Source organism: Diadema setosum, chromosome 4 (genome assembly GCF_964275005.1).
Source record: "Diadema setosum chromosome 4, eeDiaSeto1, whole genome shotgun sequence".
Taxonomy (NCBI): Eukaryota; Metazoa; Echinodermata; class Echinoidea; order Diadematoida; family Diadematidae; genus Diadema; species Diadema setosum.
This window is the reverse complement of record NC_092688.1, coordinates 22,294,622-22,318,271: the sequence shown is the minus strand read 5'-3', so window position 1 is coordinate 22,318,271 and position 23,650 is coordinate 22,294,622. Positions and strand designations below refer to the sequence as shown.

At 39.8% G+C, this 23,650-nt stretch overlaps 1 protein-coding gene across 1 annotated transcript in view; it reads right to left on the bottom strand.

The window, feature by feature from the left end:
- Nucleotides 1-1,976: 1,976 nt before the first annotated feature.
- Nucleotides 1,977-23,650, bottom strand: part of LOC140227009 (arylsulfatase A-like) — a 45,092-nt gene continuing 23,418 nt past the window's right edge. The window contains exons 3-5 of the mRNA XM_072307442.1: nt 4,424-4,829; nt 3,657-3,906; nt 1,977-3,485 (exon numbers count right to left, since the gene is read on the bottom strand). Coding sequence (XP_072163543.1) covers nt 1,995-3,485; nt 3,657-3,906; nt 4,424-4,829 — 2,147 coding nt within the window. The 3' untranslated portion in view covers nt 1,977-1,994. The remainder of the gene's footprint in view (nt 3,486-3,656; nt 3,907-4,423; nt 4,830-23,650) is intronic.

Sequence of the window (23,650 nt, the reverse complement as noted above, 5' to 3'; positions counted from 1 at the left end):
ATATTAATAACAATAAAAATGATATTAACAATGAAGACAAAAACAATAATGATGATGATGATAATAATAATAATAATGATAATGATAATAACAATAATAATAATAATAATAATAATAATAATGATAATAATAATGATAATGATAATAATAATAATAATAATAATAATAATAATAATAATAATAATAATAATAATAATAATAATAATAATGATAATGATAATAATAATAATAATAATAATAATAATAATGATAATGATAATAATAATGATAATAATAATGACGATAATAATAATACCAGCACATGCAACCCTGACTATTTCAGGCCTTGAGAGCATTTTTTCGCATCTGTTTTTCATCCGGCTCTTGTTTCAATGACAGGACACTCGTATGCCATCAAATGAATGGATGACTTAGAACAACTGCCAGCAGAAGAGTATCAAATTTAGAATACAGCACAAAACACTTGAAATCATATCTATGGTAAGTGCAATCACAACTCAAGCACGCATCATGATGATTAATCCTCGGGGGAGGGGATTGTATTCTTTCTCTAAATTACCCTCCTCACTCAAAGCAAAATCATACATGTGGCATAAACAGATGTGATATTAACACCACTCCTGGGGCCGTATTCTGAGGGCTTATTAAGTGTCTGATTAGCACTTAATTAGCGAATCGATATTCTGAGAGCTTAATTAAGTAGGGGGTTTATTAACTACCGTGACAACAAGCGTTTTGGCGGGAAAGTCTTACGCGCTTGCGCGTATCAATGCGCGTACACCTCTGAGAGGACTTAATCACAGAGTTAATTACAAATCGGTATTCTGAGCGTGTAATTAAGTATGAAAGTTAATGGAAAACTTAATGATACCAAAGAGTGTCATTAACTACTCCGATATCACGCATTACAGAGTTTTTTTCTTGGCCACAACGATGCTTACTGTCTTCAGTAACCAAGGAGCGGTTGAGTCTTGTTGTCATGGTATCCGTAGAATTCAGAGAAAAGAAGAAATATATGCAATCTTCAGGGAATTTTGTCATTTTATGTGAGCTCTTTGCGTGCGTAGGTGAAGGATTGTAATCAAAGACCGGAGTGTGCGCAGGGAGCTCTTGCGTTGTAATTACAGGGGGTGTAGGAGGAGCGCGCATTGAGGGCATAATTGCTCACGTGATCATCATTTTGGCTTCTAACAACGCGTCTGATTGGATGGAATAACAATTACATGGGAGGAACCTAAGATAATTATAGGGGACTTAATCATACCTTAATTACGTCCTCAGAATACCAATTTTGCCCATGATTAAGGGCCTATTAACTTCTCGACTTAATTACGAAGTTAATTACAGACTTAATCATGACCTCAGAATACCACCCCTGTTCTGAGAGATATATAGCATAATGATCTGAAGAAAAAAAAGAAGAATGTGGTATGTCGCATCAACTCTGAAAAGATATGGATGAAGTTTTTGTACGAAACTCTGAATTCAGTGCTCTTACAGTTATACCCTGACACAAGAAGAGGAGCATAGTAACACATGGAGCCTGGAGCCTCATTGCAACCTAAAGGAGACTAAACAAGGCATTGTTATAAATATGACTTACTCTTCACTACACACACTTTTGACCATCAGCATGTGCAATCTTCTAAAATATCTTTACGCATTCTTATCATCACTTCATCTTCTTTTAGTTTGTTCTCTCTCGATATTGATCTCTTTTTGCAATTTTGCTCTCCTGTTTTTGATTGATGTTTCATGCTATCTACCAGGTATGCACACAAGCAAAGCAATATTTTATTCAAGGCTCTCTTGAGCACAGTCCATCTGTGTGTAATCATGTAGTAAACTACGCACAAGCAAGCCAGCTTACTCATTCTTTGAGTAAACGTTCAATTCCCTACGATTTAAAATCCAAATTACACTACAAAAAACCCTGGCATTCAGTGTGGATTCTAACATTTTGGGGCAAATTTTTTTTTTTCTGCATGTAGGTGTTATAGAAATCCTGGACCTGGACGATCGAGATCCACACCGAATCTGACCCTTCGTCTCTCTTTCCTGGTCTGCCTCTCCTGTTTCTTGGTCTGCCTCACTTGCTTCTTCAGCTGCCTCTGCTCCTTCTTCTGCTGCCGCTGTATGCGTTTGCTGATGTTCTTTTCTCGCCTGGAGTTGTCTCCGCTCAGGTCGGACTCCGCCGTCGCATCGGTGGTAGCATCGTCAAAGGAGCTCTCCAGCGAATTGTCCACGTCACTCTGCCAGGCGGAGAAGTCGTCAAAGTACTTGCGGATGTTCACCTCCGGGGCATAGGGGGTGGTGGTGCCAACCAACCAGACACTCTCCGTCTGATCAGCTGGACTTGTGTCCCGGTCTTGGTCTTCGGTGAAATCAAGAAACGGATTTACCGGGTCATCCTCTGTCTCTTCTTTGATCCCCTCTTGGACAAAATCATCTGCCGACTCCTCTCGTGTATTGTCTAACAAGGTCAGGTCAATGTAGTGACTTCCAATGTGCACTGTCTGCATTTGCTCCCCACCGGGACTCTGGGCCAAGAAATTCATTGTGTTCTCTTCAGCAGCTCCTCTTCCGTTACCACTTGATCTATCCCCGCCTGAACCCCGGTCGTCCACCCTACCATTTGCCTGGAATCCATTGTTGTCACTGTTTCTCCCATTTTCCCTCCCATTGCCCCTTTCCTTATTAGGTCTTTCCCTACTCCTTTCTCTGCCTGTGGGCAGTAAGGAGTCATCAAACACACCTTGAGCTTGGCCCCTGTTTCTGTCATTGGCTCTACCCCTATCCCTGCCGTTGTCCCGCGGTCTATCCCGTCGATTCACACGACCTCTCTCCACAACATCATCATCGAAGATGTCTCTCTGGGGGTCCCTGTTTGCCACAGGCTCATTGGAGAGTGAGCCCTTCACTCGGCGACTGCCATCCCGGCCAGTGTTGTAGTAATCCGATTTGTCCCTGGGTCTTTCCTTCCTGGGGCTGATTCTGTCTCTCCGGCCTCCAGTCCCAAACCTGTGGTCCCTCTCCTGCCATATGTCTGTGTACAGCTCCCAAGGGTTGTAGGCCACGGTGCCTGTTGTTGTGCAGTGGCAGCAGTAAGGGCGTGGCCGACACCCGGGATTGCAGCACGGCATATACTCCTCGAAGGATGGCTTCTTCAGCTCGGACTCACCCCACTCCATCCTGCTGTCAAAGTCTTCCCTGATGCGGGTGATCAAGCTGATGACCTCCTGGAACTCTGGCTCGTGGGCAATGTTATACTGCTCCGCGGGGTCCCGGTGGAGATCGAAGAGGAGGGGAGGGTCGTGCTTGGTTCGTTTGGCAGTCTTTCGGCAATCCGGATCTGGGTGACCCTTCCCAGACAAGGTGGAGCCCTTGGTGTAGAAGTGAGCCTTGTACTGCCGGTAGCGGACGGCGAATGAACTGTGACTCTCACTGGCAGCTGGTGAGTAGTAGAAGAAGGTTTCTCTCGAGCTCTGGGAACATGGAAACAACAAAAAGACAGGAAGACAGGATAACCTCAAGTTCTCTGCATTGGGGTAACATCTTGGTTCTCCACCAACTCCCCACAACCTCCACAACTACACTCATAACATGGCTACACCGTGTCGGCATTGGCCTGAGGTAAGTATCACGTCAACACTCACCTTTTCTCCCCTGAATAAGAATGGTGCCATGTCCACACCATCCAGGGTGACTGGAGGAAGGCGAGCTCCAGCAATGTTTGCGATGGTTGGCAGCAGGTCCAGAGTGCTGGACAACTCCAGGGTGTAGCCAGGCTTGATGCGTCCTGGCCAATGTGCGATGGCAGGTACTCGAACTCCGCCCTCGTAGGTGGTCGCCTTCCCACACTTGAGGAGTCCCACACTGCCGCCCCAACGCTTTGAAAGACTTGGTCTGGAGAATAAGAAACACATATGGGAGACGAGAATAAACCTTGATGACAAACAGCCACTTTAAGTTTAATGTACATATTGTAGATATATATTGCACTTGCTGAGCAAATATGATGGAAACATCATTTCTTTATAAACATTATGTTTGCTATTTCTGTGCAAGAAGATAGGAAAAAAAAACACAATTAAACATAATGGCAATACAAAAAGAACCAAAAATGAAACACAGCAAAACAAATTTGGTGCAATGGGGTATTTTGGGAATTCAAGCAAGCTTTATGGAAGTCAAAATCATGATTTAAAACCAAAGAGCATAAAACATTTCATGCATAAAGCATAACATAAAGATTAATGGAGCCATTAGTATCCTGTACCGAGTAAAATCATTGTGCCACTTTCTCAAAATTGTTCCATTTGCTTCTGAAGTTTTGGTAACAGTCCGAGAATATCAGACATAGAGCCCCCTAACCACACCCTTGAAATCAGCCAATCAGAACACATCATGAATAATGTCTCACCCATTGTCAGCTGTGAAGAAGATGAAAGTCTGATCCATGATGCCATTCAACTCAAGCTCTTCCATTACCTGGCCTATCTCCCAATCCATGGCCGCCAACGCGTCCCCGTAGTCCCCGCGCGCCGTGCTACCAGTGTGCCGGAAGTCGGCGTAGGGCGGGTCGTGGGTGTGCTGGAAGGAGTAGTAGAGGAAGAAGCGGCGGCCGGCCTCCACGCTGCGTCGGATGGCTCGCCTGGCCCGGGCGGCGTACTTTTCGTCCAGGGTCAGGAGGTCGATGGGCTGCTCGATGATGGTGGTGCCATTGTACAGCGGGCAGGGACTGTAGTTCTGCTTGCAGCTGAACAGGCACGTCTGGTTTGGGGCAAAGCAGATGCTGCAGGGACAGTGGCTGTGAGAGGCAGGCAGACCTGTTGCCAGAAAAGACACACACAACAAAATATTTGAAAACCTGAAGAAAACTTTCCATTAAGATTGGTCTGTTTTTAGGAGTTTTGATACTGATCAGGGAAAACAGTGACCTCTCCTCGAGCAAACTTACTTTCCTTTCACGGCACAAACAGCAGGTGGAAGCCATTCTACCAAGACATATGGAGTGAATGACCTTATTTCTCAGAGAAACAGATGGTAGGTCGCTACGAGCAAACATATCCTCAGAAAACATACAATGTTTGTGTTTCTGGTTCCCACAGGGTACATTACCAGGGCAAAGATGAAATGTGGCACTACGTAGGCACTCTCATATTTTCCTTCTCGAGAAAACATGAAACAAGTTTGCAGAAGAACTAAAAACCTCTGAAACTGGCTTGCAGAGAGGAGAGCATCTCTCCTTTAAAAGAAAGACTGAGATATTAAAGTGAGGTACAAACAGCCTTCTGCTCCTTAAAAAATAGCATGACACAACACTATACTACCTTATCAAAGTCATGACTTAATTTTCTTATTTTGCTAGTTTTCAATCATGTATAATGCCATTTAAATTACTGTTTGGAAAAAAAAAAATTACAGTGACAAATCTTTACCATGTTTCATTACAGGTAAAATAGATTCTTGTTGTGTAAGTCTTTGAAATATACTATTTCAGCTGTCACAACAAAGGTGGCAAGAACTAGACTTGTGAGTATCCCCTTCAGTAGTTTTAATTTCCACAGGAATATGGTGTGATCTGGAGTGATAATGGGCCATGCATTCAGTTAAATGAATGCAGTGAAGCCAGAAATAATCCACACAGGAAGCATAGCTCAGTGAGTAAGATGGTCAAATCCAACATGTGAAGGGCCACCATGGCTAACCTTCGGCAGAGACAGGCACACTGAACACAGAAGCAACACCAGCACTAGTGAAAATTCAAACAAGCCTTTTTCAGCACTCTTTTTGAGACCTAAACTAACAATAATGGGTGAGATGTTGCCCACATATCTTTGCTATTTTGAGAAATGAAACATTTGTGATATCGTTAATGACTTTGTCCCCCGCAAAAAAAAAAAAGTTTATATGTATTTATATATACTGCTCAGTTGTTTAGCCCTTTAAATTATAGGTAACAACTGGCTCCACACTTTGTAATAGATGTGTTTTTGTGTTCATTATGTACAATATTTTGTTTCTGAAGGTAACCAATAACAATAAACTACTGTTATTTGTTTTTTCTCCAACGCATTCTCCGAGGCAATGCTGGCACCAGAAAGAGAATAGTGATACACAGATGAGGCTGCTATTCGTAAACAGCAAATCATGCATGGAGACAATGCCTCAGTTTTCTTGCATTTCTTTTTCTTTCTTTTTTTCATTGTAAAAAATACTTCATGCTCGGCCAAATGTGACATTATCCTGTTTGCGAATTTCCTGTGATGATGCTTTGTCAGAGATAATGACCCCTGTGGCATGAATACTCTTATTAGTTCTCATTACCAGCCACTCGAAAAAAAAAAGAGAGAGAGAAAAAGAATGCGATACGTGTGACTCTTGCCACTTGTTTATCGGGAGGCGGCCATCCGAAACTCGGCTCACAATATCACCAAAACCAAGGAGGGTTCTTTTGAGGGCTAGGATATAAAGCTCACTGAGGACTCCACAGACAGGGATTAGACAATGGGGGAAGAACTTGGTATGCTCACTGTATTACATTACAAACATGACCCATATTCGATGCTCTATGTCTATCATGTGTATGTGTGTGTGTGTGTGTGTGTGTGTGTGTGTATGTGGGGGGGGGGGTTATGTGTCTGTATTTTGCAGGGCAAATACCTCTCACAGGATATGATGAAAGAACTTTAAAACCTTGTTCTCCTTGATATGAGAAAGCAATATGGAATCTGTATTCACACCCAGGAGCTTTAAAATTGGTTTTTCCATCACAATACAAAACTTGACTTTATTTCCCTCTGTTCACACAAGGCATGCAGGGTAAGTCATCGCGAAGTTTACAACATAAAAACAACAATAAAAAACAAGCTAGAATGAACAAGAGAAACTTCGCTTGGCTGCAAATAAAGCAACTTTGAATTTCTAGACTGCCTCCATGCCCAAAACAATAAGGGCTTTTTGATTTCATGTCCAGAATGTGGACTGCCACATGATGATATCATTTGAAGAATGAACTTCACTTTCTCTGGCATGTAAAGTACCAGGATCAAGAACATGGGTATGAAGAATATGACAGCCTTCTCAATTCTAGGATAGATAAGTTATATAATTGGATTTAAGAATCAGGCCAGCCAGGGGGGCAGGAGCCATGAGCTCACCACATAAGCATGTTTATACTAAAAAATTGAAATGGGTTGTAACTGTATGGACGTAATGAGTGGACTGCAACCATTTGGCACCACGGGAGAACGAGAATGGCTCCTTTTCCACTCATTCAAAAAGTCTCTACAGGAACAGTCTCGACCGGAACATGACCCCATGCATCTGAATGTGCAGACCTACTGTGGCGATTGAGTTCCAATGCAAGATTTTAAGAATAGATGGTTTCTCTGCATGCTGTTCACACATTGCACAGAGCAAACTATCACTTGGTAATTTAAACAAAAATCAGGCTGGACTGATTTTACGCATCATGATGCATATTGCAAGTTAACCATTTGTTTGTGTGCACTTGTCAAAACACAAGAATTAACAATTTTTGCATCATGTCGCAAAAACCTGATAAAAAATGTTAATTTCGAGTGAGCATCTGTAGGAAAACAGCCTTCAGCCTGACAGGGGCTTACATGTTTTCTCAATGGATTACATGCTCAGCTCCACAACTGAACATATGATACTAGCTATTTCCTCTGTAATCATCACTTCTTTCCTACACTTAAAATTACGGTACAGTGGTTATAAGTAATCCACGGGTCAAGAATGAATGCATCAGTGTGAATGAATACATCCCATACACTGCAGTAGTCTTCAGCTGCCATAACATGAGCTCTGCTCAATTCATGGACTTCCTGATTTTCCTGAAATAATACCAATACTAGAATATAATACTCTGCATATCTAAGATAAACTTTGTAATGCATAATAATTCATAAAACTTATTAAACACTATGTAGCCTTAAACAACACTTACACTCTCACTTAATGTCAAATTTCAGAATGCAACTGAGGAGTTTAGCTTTAGTTGTTTCAAATCAAAATATAAAAGGGAGAAAACATATTAGTCTTTTGTCATAATGTACATCCTTGGGACATTATAATTATACTTCACAAAACATGATAACGATGCCATTTGCATGCACAGATAAATAATGTCGAATTCCAAATGCCAATACACAAATTTCTTATGATATTATCATAGTAACAAATTACGATACACACAATTTCAAATATTTTTATGGCATTTCAAATGACTGAGCTCTGCCTTTAAGAGTCAGTCAGCATGCTACAGTAGGTGTCTGGGTTTGACGAGATATGGCTCCATGATCCTAGACAAACATATATAAATATGCTTTTTTAGTAAAAAAAAAAAAAAAAAAAAAACTGTGTTAGAAGCATGTCTGGCTGGAGAGTACACCCACGCTTTCGGTTTGGTTGACTTGGTATCCATTACTCATACACCAACTCTGGTTTCCTACTCCACCCAATCAAAATTTCTGCAGATTCTCAGAATAGTTTAACACCCACAAAAAGTGAAACAATTGGTAACTTAAAAACTGGAACCAATGAGACAGAACATACTGTAAGTCTCAGATGAGTGAGGAACTGAAGCCATTCTGGTTCTGATCTCCGAAGATACTAAAATACAGTCATGCTCTACATATTCCTTGGATTAGAAAAGTGAAAGCAAGCATTTTCTTTGTTGCTATGACGACAGAAATCAACATTAAAATATGTGTGAGGTATGTCCTTTTTGCTCTTGATCGAACAACAAGTTGTCAAATCAAAGTGCATAAGACATAGGAACAGGTTACTTCATTTGAGTGTAAGCATATTGTGCATTAATTTACGGATGTAACATAATATGTATTTAGTTATTTTTCTAGCACAAGCAATTTTGCTGGCTGCAACATATAATTTTTCACTCTGACCAAAACTACATTCAAGCTGTGTCTGTGATACTTAAGAAGTACTTAGGAAGTGCAGCCAAACCAACAAACTGAACATCAGACAAACTGTTCGTCCTTATTTTCAATGATGGTAACTAAGATCCCCGATTGCTACTGTGCAAACAATGAAAGAGGAAAATTCCACATCTCGAAACCAATTGATGTGTCTTCCATATTCTGTTGTATGGGATGCAATTTTAATGTCATTGTAACCTTGACCACATATGGTCATAGTCATCTATTTCTTAGATGCCTTCCCATTCTCAAGCCTTACAGAGTGATGTGCTTAAGCTGCTATGTTAGAAGACATCTTATAATCTTAGAGACATCTTATAATCTGATTACGGTATGACCTTCATAGTGTTCCATTTGTGATCATCCCTTGCTGAAGTTAGACTTCATGAGACTTACTCCTGAAATAGTTATTAAAGGTCAGAAGTTGGCTGACTGCTTCCTACTCATGGCTGCCAATATTCAGACATCAAACTCAAGGAAATTCCATGGAGCAGTAATTGAAGTCCTTGTGTATTTTATGATCTTAATGGGAAAACATGATGATGAGGATAATGATGATGATGATAATTATTATTATTAATATTATTACTATTATTATTATTATTATTACCATTAATATTATCATTATTATTATTATTATCATTATAACTATTATCTATAATAATCATTATTGTCACTATTATTATTAATGGTATCTTTATTCATCAGACAAATATTATTCTTTGCAGCCCAAGGTTGAATTGCAAATGATTTTACAAAGTAAGGGGTAGGTCCCAAATATATATAAAGTATGTTAACACAATACATATATTGCATTTTGACAAGTTTTGATAAGTTTTCCATTCTGAATGTTTGAATGGTACCCTCCCCCCCCCCCTTATTGCTCATTAAAATACATAAAGACTCTGAAAGTATAGGACAGATGTCCCGTGTATAATGCCGAGTGGATAAGATGTTCACTGTCAAAAAAATAAACAAACACCAAAAACAAAACATGAGTTCAAAGTTTCTTTGACCTTGGAATTCTGCCATTCTACTATCTGGCAACATGACAATGCCTTTTGATGAATCATATGGAGTCCTGTTATATTTAGTCTTACTTCTGGTGTCAGTCACTCAGAGTTCTTTATACGGATGTAGGCTGTTACACTGTACTCTTGATCATATGCTGTGAGGGGCAAGTTCTTTTAGGTTTTATGAACCATTATCATTTCTGTACACAGGAAAGAAGGATAGATAGAAAAGATATCACTTGTGAGAATTGTCAAACAAGTTTCTTCTGGATGACAGTTAAACAATCACAGCTTCTTTTTTTTTTTTTTTTTTTGAAGTTTTTACCTTCCAAGTGAACTGCTTCTTTTGGTTTCATTACCTACATCCAGTATGATACACATACACGTAGAAATAAGGTTAATCTGTCCTTTGAATTTGCAAGCATGTGCGAGACTCTATGGCAAGGGCGTGGCACCCTACCTGGTATTGTTACAGATACAAGAACACCTGGATGTCACCCTAGGGCTCAGACTTTAAAGCTGTTGGCCTTCTAGATTACCTTAATACTGATACCATAGTATAAAGCTGATAGTTGATACCCCTTTCAGACTTGGCAGTCTTGACCTGTTGCAGTGCATGACTATATCTTTGGTCTGAAATACCCCTTTGATGCACTCACATTGTATTACAGAAACAAAGCTCTGACGAAAGTGCAAGGGAGAGTTAGTGACTCTCTGCAGAGTACAGGATCCAATCTTTGGGTAACTCTTGGTAGTTTACCTCTCTTATCTTCTTCTTTTTCATCATCATCATCATCATCATCATCATCATCATCATCATCATCATCATCACCATCACCATCATCATCATCATCATCATCCCATCATTATAATCATCAGAAGCATGTGCATTTATAGGGTCTACATTGATTTACTTTTTGCAGCTGGGGAGAAATATATCACTGGTTACAAGCAGAAACATCCTGAAAGATATTCTTTTTTGTTTTGAATTGTTCCCCCCCCCCCCTTTTTTTTAAGAAACATACTCTGACAGGTATACTGCTGGTGTGAAGGGGTGAAACTGAAGTGAAATCTCATTGGCCACCACTGATACCTATAGGAAGAGTGATTAGGAGGGCTATAAGACAGGGGGAGTATCATGACCTTGTAGAGACAGAATCAGGACTAACTGCAGAAGCTCTTTTCAGATGTCTTTAATTCCTCTACTATTGTCCTGGTTAATCTGACATCTAATGATGCCCAGGGATGATTCCTGTGTGCTGCCACAGGTCACTGGGTCCATTGTATTGCATGCTACACTGTGGACATGATAATATGCTCTGTCGAAACATTCAATACATGTGATATACGATGTAGACCTGCCAATTCTTACTCAAAGTGGGAAATGAGAAATACGAAAAGAAATGATTTATATTTCATCTTTCCATTTAGACTGAAATGAACACTCACAAGGTCATGCAACTTAAAGGACAAGTTCACCTTCATAAACATAACGATTGAGAGAATGCAGCAATATTAGTAGAAAACATCAGTGAAAGTTTGAGGAAAATTGGACAATCGATGCAAAAGTTATGCATTTTTAAAATTTTTGTGTTGGAACCGCTGGATGAGGAGACTATCGTACTAAGGCTCATGATGTCATATGAGTACAACAGTATAAAGAAAATGTAAAGAAAATTCAACATTTTAACTCTTTCAACTCTTTCTAAAGGCAATGGGCATAATATTACCTATAACATATGTCAGTAACGAGTCAAGGGAAGGTGTACTTTTTTTCAAAAGATTAAATTTTGTGAAATTCTCTTTATATTTTCCTTATATTGTTGTACGCATGTGACATCATACACTGCAGTAGTCTTCTCATCCAGCGGTGACTGCACAAAAACTTCAAAAATTCACAACTTTTGAACGGATTGTCCTATTTTCCTCAAACTTTCAATGATGTATTCTACTAATATTGCTTCATTCTCTCAATTCTTATGCTAATGAAGGTGAACTAGTCCTTTAAGCAACAGAGAATCCTAAGAATTCTGGTTGACAGTGATGTGCTATTTAGGGGTGTGCTGCCTGAAAATTAAGGTTAAATGGTTGCTGTTTCACATGGGCTGATGGACAGGGATCCACAGTGAATGGAAATCGCATTGCAAATATCAAATTTTTCTGTCATGAGTGTTCTCACTGCAAATAGTCACAGCAAACTGCACACAAAGTCAGAATTTCAAAAAGGTACAAGTTTATAACTTGAATAATTGACACGCACTGAACTGGCTTGAAGTTCGCGAACAACTTTGCTGATTAGTCCGTATAGCGGAGTTGTCAAGTTCAGTTAGAGACTGTGTGACTTATGTGAACACATACTCTTGTCTTCAGCTGACTTTGAGTAGTTGCTGATGCTCCCAAGGAGGCATTGCCTCCCTGAAGCTCTAAAGTAGTGGGTTGTGAAATGATGAGAGGTAATTGTATAATTACCTGGGTCCTATGTGAGTGCAAATATCAACATTCTTGACCCTGTGGGTGCTGACAAATATAGGCCTACTTCTGGTAAATGAACACCTCAAATTGTACATACTGTAAAAGTAGAAATTTTCGCGGTGCTGAAATTTTTGTGCATTTTGCACAATCAGAAACTAGCGCGAAAATAAAAGCACGCGAATATTTTTGCTTGCCATATGTTTCTGTAGTTGATGTCTTGATACCGCGGAATTAACAACATGCGAAACTCTTCTTATCCGGCCGACAGCGTACACTTTTCCCTATCAAGAATCTTACATTATGGTATATGGTTCTGTGTTTTTGGTATATAATGCCATGAAAGGCAGTAATCTCCACTGGCGGTACCTGCAAATTTCTGCTTCCCACTTCAGAATTTCTCACAGACACTCGAAATGCATGAAGCAGGGATTATTGCACGCACAATTTTCATCACAGAGTGAAATTCACTTGCCTGCCAAAATTCTGCTTCTGCTCTTTTTTTTCACAGTCACAGCACAAACTTGGTGATGCTTCTCACTCAACACTGCCTACCATGATATTACAAAACAATAGAAAAACATGCTCAGTTTGTTGATGCATATTTCACCTGTTTCACCATTTTTGTTGTTGTTGTCTTCCAACAACATCTATCACAGAAGGAAAGCTGATCACACATCAATTTAGAGTACAAAGCTGTACAACACGAAGTGTGGTGAACCCACACTGTGAGCTTCACAGCTACCATACAAGGCCTGGAGAATGGATGTTATGAGACCTTTTCATGTATCACAGGGTAGCAGCAAATAAGATTAGTGGTAGACCAGGCTCCACAGACAGAGGCAATGCTGAAAAAAAAAAGTATTCTGAGCTATCAGACACAAAATTCTCGACACCACCACTATATGACCTCATCTCCGTTGGTAAAGCCGCCCTCAAGCCGCCCTCTGAAAGGCAGACTGAGGGCACGAGAGCCGAGGTCGAGGCAAGGTCATCCCAAGTTCAGCTTAGAAAGTGGGCATCCACTGGGCAGGACGGGGGCTGCAAACATTTCCACCACAGGGTCAAAAACCTATCTGGTATCGAGAAAAAAAAAAGGACCAAAGTTGGACCCCCCTTGGCAGCAGGAGCGCAGCGATACAGCTCCAGTGAAGTAACAACATGCAGGGTCTTCCTGCTGAGAAGAAATGTCAACACTTGAGAGCTTTTGACAACCGAGACCTGCGTATAAGTTGAGATAAAAACGATCATACACTTCTCAGCTTGGATGAACACACAAAATAAAAGACAGAACACCACCCATAAAAATAATCACTCATATCTCCCTGTGTCTTCTCAGTTGAGCAACAGATTTGAAGATTTTTTTTTTCTCTCACAGTCAAAGCAAAACATATATTGCAGCATCCATTTAATATTGTTAATGTTACTCTAACAGAGCCTCTTTGCACTAATTCTTTGTCCCTGTCTGTTTCACTATATCCCTCAAAAATCCTTAACACAGTACAAATCCAAAACCATTGAAACAACCTCCTACTATAATCCTCATCTCTCCTGATCCCTAATTATCACCCTAACCTCCCCAAATCCTGCTTTTAGCTTAGACCGCAAAGGGATTAGACAAATGGACAGATATATCACTTTTGATTCCAAATGACACTCCACAGACATCCAGGGGTTGGCTGCCTTGCAATCAGACAAAATTACTGATCAAGGACTGCTCAAAAGCTCTCAGACAAGACTACAGGCCTTGAATAGTACACTGGGTTAAACTGGCCAAGTTCTTTGCTGTGATATGAATTCAACACATGACACAATTCCTTATCTCCAGTGAACAGCTTTGCATGGGACACACAACAGTACAACTGTGAAAGTTCAATAACTGTCAACCTGCTGGAATGACTTCAAAACATCATAACATTTCCATGTAACAAGGAAATGCTGCCCCTATGCACCATCCTGAATTTAGACAATCAATATTTATGCCAGCATGCTATTGAGTACCATCACAATGCTATGACAAATATGATAAGCCGATTGTTTTGAAGGAAACTCTTAATTCTTCCATAATCGGACAAGTTGCACAACTTAAGTGTGATACCTCTGAAGGTGATTGAATTTTTAGTCAATTTAAACTTAACACTTGCTTCTCCTTCATCCTCCTACCAATAAATTGGTATGTGTCCTAATTTCTAACTGTGATAGGACTCAATTGAATACTTCTCTAAGTCTGGGACACTGACTTGCAAAATGTCCAATTTGGACCTTTGATTGACTGTTTTGACTTATTATCCTGAAACATCTCATTCAGTGGAAAGTACTTAATTGCGGTTTGATTTTTCACATTCGTCACTAGTTTGGTTAGATTTCATCCAACGCTCCTTCAATTCAAAATCATGGCTTTTTACCATAATCTGCGACCACAAATGCGATGGCCTTCAAAAACCTTGTTAGCATTATGACTGCATTAATTGTCATGAAATACATTCTTCTCATTTTAATTTCATAACACCTGGTACTGTCATGCCCAAGTTGTCAAGGCTACAAGAAACAATGCATGGCAAAACAAACAGACAAGACAAATTGACAGCACAAAGCATGAAGCACTTGAAGGAGATACGTCCGGAAGAAGAACGTGAGAGATAAATGGGTCATATCTTGTTCTCTTTCCATGCTACCAGGCAACCACTGCGACAATGTTTACCTGCTAAATACTTCTTGAAAACTTAAATTGGCGGTTACCGCTTGCTCAGGGGTAATTGTATGAGTTGCAAACATGACAGCTTTTCCGTTTTTACAGGTATTTTCTGTACGTGTGAGTGATGACCACACAAGGTACTGCTCCCAGGCTCTGAAACTGCTAGCTTGCTGTTTGATTGCTATGGGGTCGCAGCAATTAGCAGTCGATCTGTCAGGAAAAACAGATAGAGAAAAACTGTTCTGAAGGCACGAAATGTCTCATTAAGCTGATTAATGCTGTATGCTCAATTAGCATTTTACGAGTTGATTAAGAGCCAAGTCATGATCGCCTCCTTTCAACCTTCATTACCTCTACCCCTAGAGACAAGCCTGAAAACATACCCCTAGAGACAATTTTAAGCCTGGAAACGGGGCAAAGTATTATGAAATTAGTTCCTCAGTCGCATGCTTGTGGGCATTTTCCCTCAGGCAGTACTTCTGTGTTTTACTCTGGGAAAGAGACAAAATTACCACACTTTGAGCTCACACGCATGCTAGCCTTTTGTCAAGGCCCTCTCGCTGCACGGTGAAGAGAACCCAGCTCAGTGGGGTTGTGTGAGGGCCTTTTGAGATCTGCTTTGTATCCTTTTGTTAGGCCTTTACTTTACTGACTTTTGCTCCCGATTTCGGGGGCAAAAGTTGATGAATCTGCATGTCTGTCTGCCAAAGCCCAATTTGCATATGGCAAATGCACGCCACAGACCTCCATGGGTGGTCAGTGATGCATGCAAACATGGATCTACAACCATGATGCGAACAGGCCGGACAACGCCAAGACAGAGGATGTGGGGGGCGCGGCATTCCATCGGTCGACGAGAAACTGTTAATATGACTATTCAGTAGAGTTCATCTTACAGCAAAAGGGCCTTGACAAAAGGCTAACACGCATGCTTGCAGGTCCAACAAAATTTGTTCCTTCTTCGCCCAGCTGCGCCACCATGATGAAACTTCAAGGCCTACCACAGTCAGACAGAGAGAGAGAGAGAGAGAGAGAGAGAACATGCCTGGAACAGAGATGACCATGAATTTTAAACTCATTCCGTCACATTGAACTAAACCTATGAAAGACAGCCCTAGTCTTTCATCAAAGACCCTAGCCACACAGACAATGAGCACAACTGCAATTGTTGTGTTGGTCGCGTTGGGCCAGTACCATTTCACCTGACTTGATCGCTTTCTTCGCTGATTTATACATTGTACTTAATATAAGAACAAAGATGTACTTAATTATTCAATCATCAACTCTTCTTCAAAATATCTCCCCTTTTGGCACAGGGATACATTTAGGCCTAGAGTTGAAAATGACTGGAAATAAAAAAACAGGAGAAGATGACTATTAAAAAAAATGGGTAAGCTTGCCAAGTCTTTCCAAGAATTACTGGTCATCTTGAATCTTTCAATCTCTTTCACTTGAAGTCCCAAGGTTCTCCTTTCCATTGTCATCAACTTTATCAAATTCTTGGCACAGACTGCAACCCATGCAATCTCTCCAAAACCTTTCACTTTTTTTGTTTGTTTGGTATTTTTCTTTGGTAGGCTAGCTGTCTATATCCATATTGTGACATTTTCATTGAGGTCTATTTCTATTAATCTTTGGTGATTAAAGCCAAAAAGCAACAGGCCTGTTGCGGTAAACATGACTTCTCTTTGGCACAGAAAAAAAAAAATCTTTGAACACAGTAATTCTTTCCTTCACTTCCTGGAAAAAAAAAAAGAAAGATCTCCCAAGTTATGCAGAATTTATTGAATTCTTGTGTTCTGAATCTCATTTATTCAAGCCGACGTGGCTAATTACTGGAGTGGTTTGGTGCGGTCGTAATGGAATTTGCCACAATGCAGGAGGTGATGGTTATTCTTGGACAGAAAATCAGCATCACAGAGAGACCAGACGGAGAAGCGCAAAACATCCAGGAGGAACTTCTGACGGCTGACACCAATTAGCGGGAAGATGAAGTTGGGGTGGATGCGACCTGCTGGGAAGCCGGTGGAAAAACTCCGTGGGAGTCTGGTGGCAAATCTCCGTAACAAGCGCATCACACTGAGCAACGAAAGATGAAGGTTTCTTCTAGTCCCTCCCCAACTACCAACACCACCACCACCAGATCCTTCCCAGGCGATCCCACCAACCATTTTGTTGTCTATCGAGCCCATCCCACACAGACGTGATGGATGAAAAAATTTCTGCATCAGCCCTATACACGTCACACATGACATTATGCCCTAAACCTCCACCGCCACCACCAAACCACCAGGTACGCATCGCAGGGCCAATATGGAGAATAATGACTGTGACATCCCCCTCCTCTTCACTTCAGTCCAACTTCGATGCATCTCCTCATATCACGATTGTGGCTATTCCTCCATCTCGACCCTATTCACACCTGAAAAATTGAATGGCGGTGTTCAGAAATATCAATGCTGTTTTTCAAAACAAACTCTGCTTCTCCCTTACTGCAGATTACGAAAAATATTAGTGTTTCCTGTTTTTCCACTTGCAGGTTCCATTTTAATGCTACTACTATCCTTAAAAGTTCACTCTAAGCCTGTTTTCTCTGGAGCTCTAGACCTCTCTTTGATATGTGTCACAACCCCTAATGGGCATTGCACTATGAAGGGAAAAAATACTTGGCATTTCCTTTCCCTCCTATGAAATATTGACATTAAAGTGACGAGGCAACAGGTCTAATCATTTAATGAATGCTTTGCAATCGCCTATGTGTACAGGCACTGCAACACAATCTGTACATCCACTTTCACAATAGTAATGCTTGTACACGTACTTTTGTATGATCTGAATTCATTTTACAAAATCAAGGCAAAAATCTATCATCAACAGCATTATATCTTACCTATAGAATATATGAAATATCTATATAGGCCCCCTATGCATAATGTGCTTGATCACATCAAAAATACATGTACCTCTTAAATAGACTATATCAGTTTTAATATCACATGATTTAAAAAACTTTAAATCAAGCACCACGAAAAAAAGGCAGACAAACATGAGCTGTCCCTTGTCTGCAACTGTTTGTCCATATGAATATGATTAGGATCATAATATGTACTCCCCCGAGCTGGCAATGTTGACCAACATAATTCTGCCTTTGTGGAGCACAAACATGAATTATACTTGTGCACTCACAGAGGGGGAGACATAATTTCAAAGGTTCTGAACCAGGGTTCATTCTTACCGGAAGGGAGCTGTTTGCTGTTCACCAATACCAGGCCTTTATATGCTTCCCTTACATTCAGTTCTAACGATATTAAAGGGATGGCGTAATTCTGGTTGAGATGGGGATTCAGGTCTTAAAACTTTTCGTGAGATAATCAGAAAACACTTATGAAATATTAAAGAACATAAAATGATTCTAAAAGCATATAAAAATTTATTTGATAAAAATTGATTTTGAAATTGCTGAGAAATCCAAAAACAAAGTTAAACAAAGGGGTCACTTAAAAGGTGTGTCCCACCTTTTATAAGGACCATTTTGTGTTTGGATATATCTCAGCCATTTCAAAATCAATTTTCATCAAATAAACTTTGAATCCCTGGCTGTGTTAGAATTACATCCTCTTTTATACTTCATAAGAGGTTTCTCATTATTTCACACAAAAAATTGGAAGCCTGAAGCCCCATCTCAACCAAAACTATACTAGTACCACCCACCTCCCTGCTCGTACCATCCCTTTAACCCAAACCAAACTGAACTATAAAAGAGGACCAACTGCAAACTATGACATCACCCCCCTCAAAAAAAAAAGTGCACTGTAAGAAAGTACAGCTATGTGAATACACAAAGTGACTGTGAACTTAATGGTTATGTTCCTCCTGAAGGAGTAAAAATAGTCAAGCAAGATGACTGGGCATTTTAAGTTTGTGAGGTTTTTTTTTCCTGCTCACCATTTCAAGTTTGAGGACAACAGGGCCTACTACATCTGCACCCAATGTACTTTGCTATATCTATCATGGGTTCAAACATATCAAACTCAACATGAGAGGGGAAATGTGTTGATGTGGAAGAAATTGTAGCCTATCGACTCCCCTCTGACAAAGCACTCAGACGAAAGATGCAGGTGGCTAGACTCTCAAATACAGACATATACAGGGCATTCAGATGCAAAAAATTTATACTAGAACGGTATAGCTATACCAAAACGGTATAGCTATACGATGAATTTATACGTCTGAACGCTGCCTAACGAAACGACGTATAATGAAACGATGTATAGCGAAACGACGGTCAGAGCATCGTTTCGAACTAGAACTCAATAACGAATCAGCATTCCATTGTGTGGATTGTGCGTCTGAACGTATGGCGACCATAGAACGGTATAACTGGGCGGGGCTTTTAACGGGAGCGAGCACGAAAGGTGACCTTGTACCTGTCACTCATGACCATAACAACATGCACAGTGAGAAACTGCACATCTGTACAACGTTTTTCCGGAATGGTCAAAATTAGCGTCTGAACGGTCTATCAGCTGTATGATGATTCTTTATACATCGTTTCTTTATCGAGTTTTGGTATAAACTGGCTTGCGTCTGAATAGGGGGATAGGCGCGGTGATACGGTGCAATTAACTCGCCAAAAGATACGACCTCGAAACCTCATTTGCATAAAGTAAACAGCTTGTGTACACAAAACCGCTGGGGAAGCGTTGCAGGACAATCACAATATTTCACCTCAGAAGCCATCAAATGATTAAATCTATACAGCAAAGTTAAGGAGAAACTCTTCTCTAACTAGCAATGCTAGTTATTTGGGATTTTATCGAGGATAAGCCTGTGAAAATATCGTCAAAACTTAGCTTCCAAAACAGAAAATTTGGTCTCTAAACGAGTGTTATTTTCTCACATTTTCCTTCATTGCCCAAAAATGAAAATTCAGTATATGACTTATGGTGTTGGTAGTATATTCATACTGTGTTCCAAATATCTTTTCTGTATCATTTGGTGCACAATTATGTCGGGGAAAAAAATTGAGCTCACTGTTACTTGTGACCCACTTAAAATCCATAGCATTTTCTCCCAAAAATCATATGAAGGATGATATATCCATATTAGATATATGTGTGAAGTTTCAAGGGATTTGGTGGTAAAATAAGGGAGATACGAGGAGGTGAAACTTTCTAGATTTTTTGTCCTTCCCTCCGCATAGTGCTTCGATGACCGTTGCGAATTCAAAATCTTTGGCCTCTTATTAGTGAGTTCATTGCACCATATCGCCGGGCCTGCATAGGACCCATCAACATGCATCTGGATGGGTTTCCCTGCCACAGTCATTGCTAGCTTAGGTAAGCTTTCAATGTATGCAAAATAAAGTTTGTGGGATAAACATTGCAAGTCTGTATATTTATGTGAATATGCATCTCCTCCTCATGAAATGTTCCCACATGAAACAGATGATTTTGTCTCTCACTTTGTCATTCTTGAATAATATGATCCTGAATTTAGGTTAAGACTATAAAAAGTTTTGTTCTTTCCAAGACACTCTGTCCTGTTGTTCCCATTAAGCTTCTTTTGATACCAAAAATATGGCTAGTTTTATCAGGGCATGTACACTTTTTAACATCAACTTACTTTATGAGGCATGCATTCGTATTATAGTCATCTGCACAATTGGCAAGTAAATAGCAAATCTGTGAACCCCGCACCACTAAATTCTTGTCATTACAGTAGATGTGTGCATGTCTGCTCTAGATATTGTAGAAATACCATTTCAAGCATTGCATTGTCTCTGATATTCAATATCTCAAAGTTACCGCTGGTATTGCAACAATTCTGTCCGGCCACTGCACTCTTGCCAGAAAATCGCCCAAATTGCATCCGAGCAAAGGCCCTTTTTTGATACTCAATCGCAGCGGAGAGCGATATTTTACGGTTCTCCACCTCCGCTAGTTGAGTGATATCAACAATCAAACCGTGCAGGTGCTTTATGTCCGGAGGGAAACAGATTTGATTTAAAAATGAAGACTTGCGACTCATACCAGCATCTCATGTGCTTCAGGAGACAAGTACCATGTAACATGCCAGACAGGAGTAGTATTTGCAAGTCCTATCTTTCTTGTGAGAGTCCAATACTGTGAAAGACTTCAGGTCTTCCTTTAAAATTCTACATCACATTTCTACTGGGGAAGTGGATGCAATGTTGTGCATGATTGTACAAATAAAATAAATGTAGGGAATGTGGAAAAATATATGAAACCATAAATTGAATTGATAAATGAGAGCAAGCTAACTGAGCAAAGAAAAAAAAAGTTGATTAATAAATATAGAAACATCATAAATTATACATCATAATTGTACTAGATAGAAAGTGGTGCAAAATGAAACCAGTGTGAAAATGAGTGTGAGAAATTTCTGCTTGTTATGTAATGCTATATCATATATTTGATTCCACGAAAGTACAAATGTGAAATTCATCTTCACTGGCTGAGCATGAAAAATCAGTTGCTAAAAAAATCTTATAGTATATTATGAGTTGATTTTTCTCATCAGAGACTGGGAAATTATCACACGAGGCAAGCTAGTCTCGACTGCATCAAAAGGACCACCTGAAGTCTATGGAACTGCTACACCATACCCTAACATTTTCAGATTTCTATTTTGTTTTGTGAATATGTATTATTTTCAATATCCATAAACTTTGCCCTTTTGGGGCATTTGCTTTTGTTTCATTTCAAATCTCTTCTTGACAGCACAGGCTAGAAATTTGGTACAAGGGAAACCAGAGCAAACAAGCCACACCAGTGCACATTCCTTCATGTACGCAGCATTTCTAGACATAGTTTGCATATAATATAGAGGAGAAAAGTGTCAATCAGACAATTTTTTTTTCACACAACAGGAGCATTTCTTGATATGAAAAGAGCTTTCTGTCACATATCTGAAGCCAACTGTCATAAGAGAAGACTCATTTGTCAAATGACAGGTGTCATTCATCACATGACAGAAGCCTTTTGTCACATGATAAGAGCTTTTTCGTCACATGATAAGAGCCTTTTTATCACATGATGACGGCCATTCATCTCATGAACAAATATTGACCGACTGGATGCTTGAAACAATTCTTTGAATTAGGGGAAGAATATCATACCTGAATCAAATTACATTTTCACTTTCATTGCACACAAACCACGAAGCATACAAAGGCAAATAAGAACTGTTGAGGAATTTGCAAGCCCAACTGCAAATTTAAAGAACTTGACCTTAATTTGATGTTAGATCATAAATGCAAGCAAGGAGAAAGTTTGTAAAAGAGAGCTGGAACCTGAGAAATGCAAATAGTATTAGCAACGGAAAACTGAATGTCCAAGAAAAAGTATTGAATGTTTTTTTTCTAAATGCTTGGTGACAGGGCTTCTCAGAGATATATTATTCTGGACTGCCTGTGTCAGTTAAACTAGCTACCCGAAGATCACAATTAAACATGATCACCTTTCCCTCATAAAAAACAAAACCTTTATGTCAGGTATAATGTTCCTATATACCTTATGTATGCCTTGGACCTAACCTTACTCTCGTTTACATATCATATCTTCTGTGAGCGGTATACAGTTAGTTATAGAGCTAAAGAGTAACTTTGAGCTCATTTGGTCTGGTGGTTTCTTTAAACTGCAGACTGACTTTAAGGATTCCCCCCAGGACCCGACAAAGTTGGATTATGGTCTCTTGGTAACCACTTTTGCTTTGAGAAGTAAGCCAGTCGGTCTAGACTGGTGGTTACCATGGTGATGCCACTGAGCTTTCTCCCCCTCCCCCCTTTTCATATCATATATAGAAATCTCAAGCAAATCTCTTTGAGGGGGTAAAAAGTGCGGGAGCTCTACAGCCTGACGCGACACTTTGGAATGCTAAACCAACAAATTACCAGTAATCTTTAAAGGAGCTAAAACTTGATGAAAGATGATCTCCTCTTAATTACATGATTAACATCTCCTTAAGGGGATATATCTATGAAGACAGAGTGGATACATTTTACTATTAATCATTATCATTAAATTTAAGATTGGAAGCCAGGCAGCCTAACAATGAGCCCACTGCATCACACACTCAGAAAAAAAATGTCATCCGAAGAACCCTTTATCTTTACCCTACCTAATAACTCGTGCTTAATTTCCACTGGGAAACCTTAGATGTTTTTTGCTCATTTGAAAGGTATCGAAAAAATCCCTTGCGAGGGTAAGGTTTCTGTTCATAATGCCTGGGATCCAAAGTTTTAGGATAAGACATGTATTCCAATGTCTTAAAAAAACAAATCAGGGTCTAACATATGTCCTTACCTGCATAGGAATGTAAAGAGTTTATTTGATACTGCCTTTCATCAGCTTCTACTGAGTTGATGTATGTCTGTGGCTAGTCAGCCACATCACATTCTATGCAGGGATTTACTATACTGCATTACTTATCACTCAGAACAATGATTGAAGAGCAACTATACATAGTACAGCAGAGATGCTCAA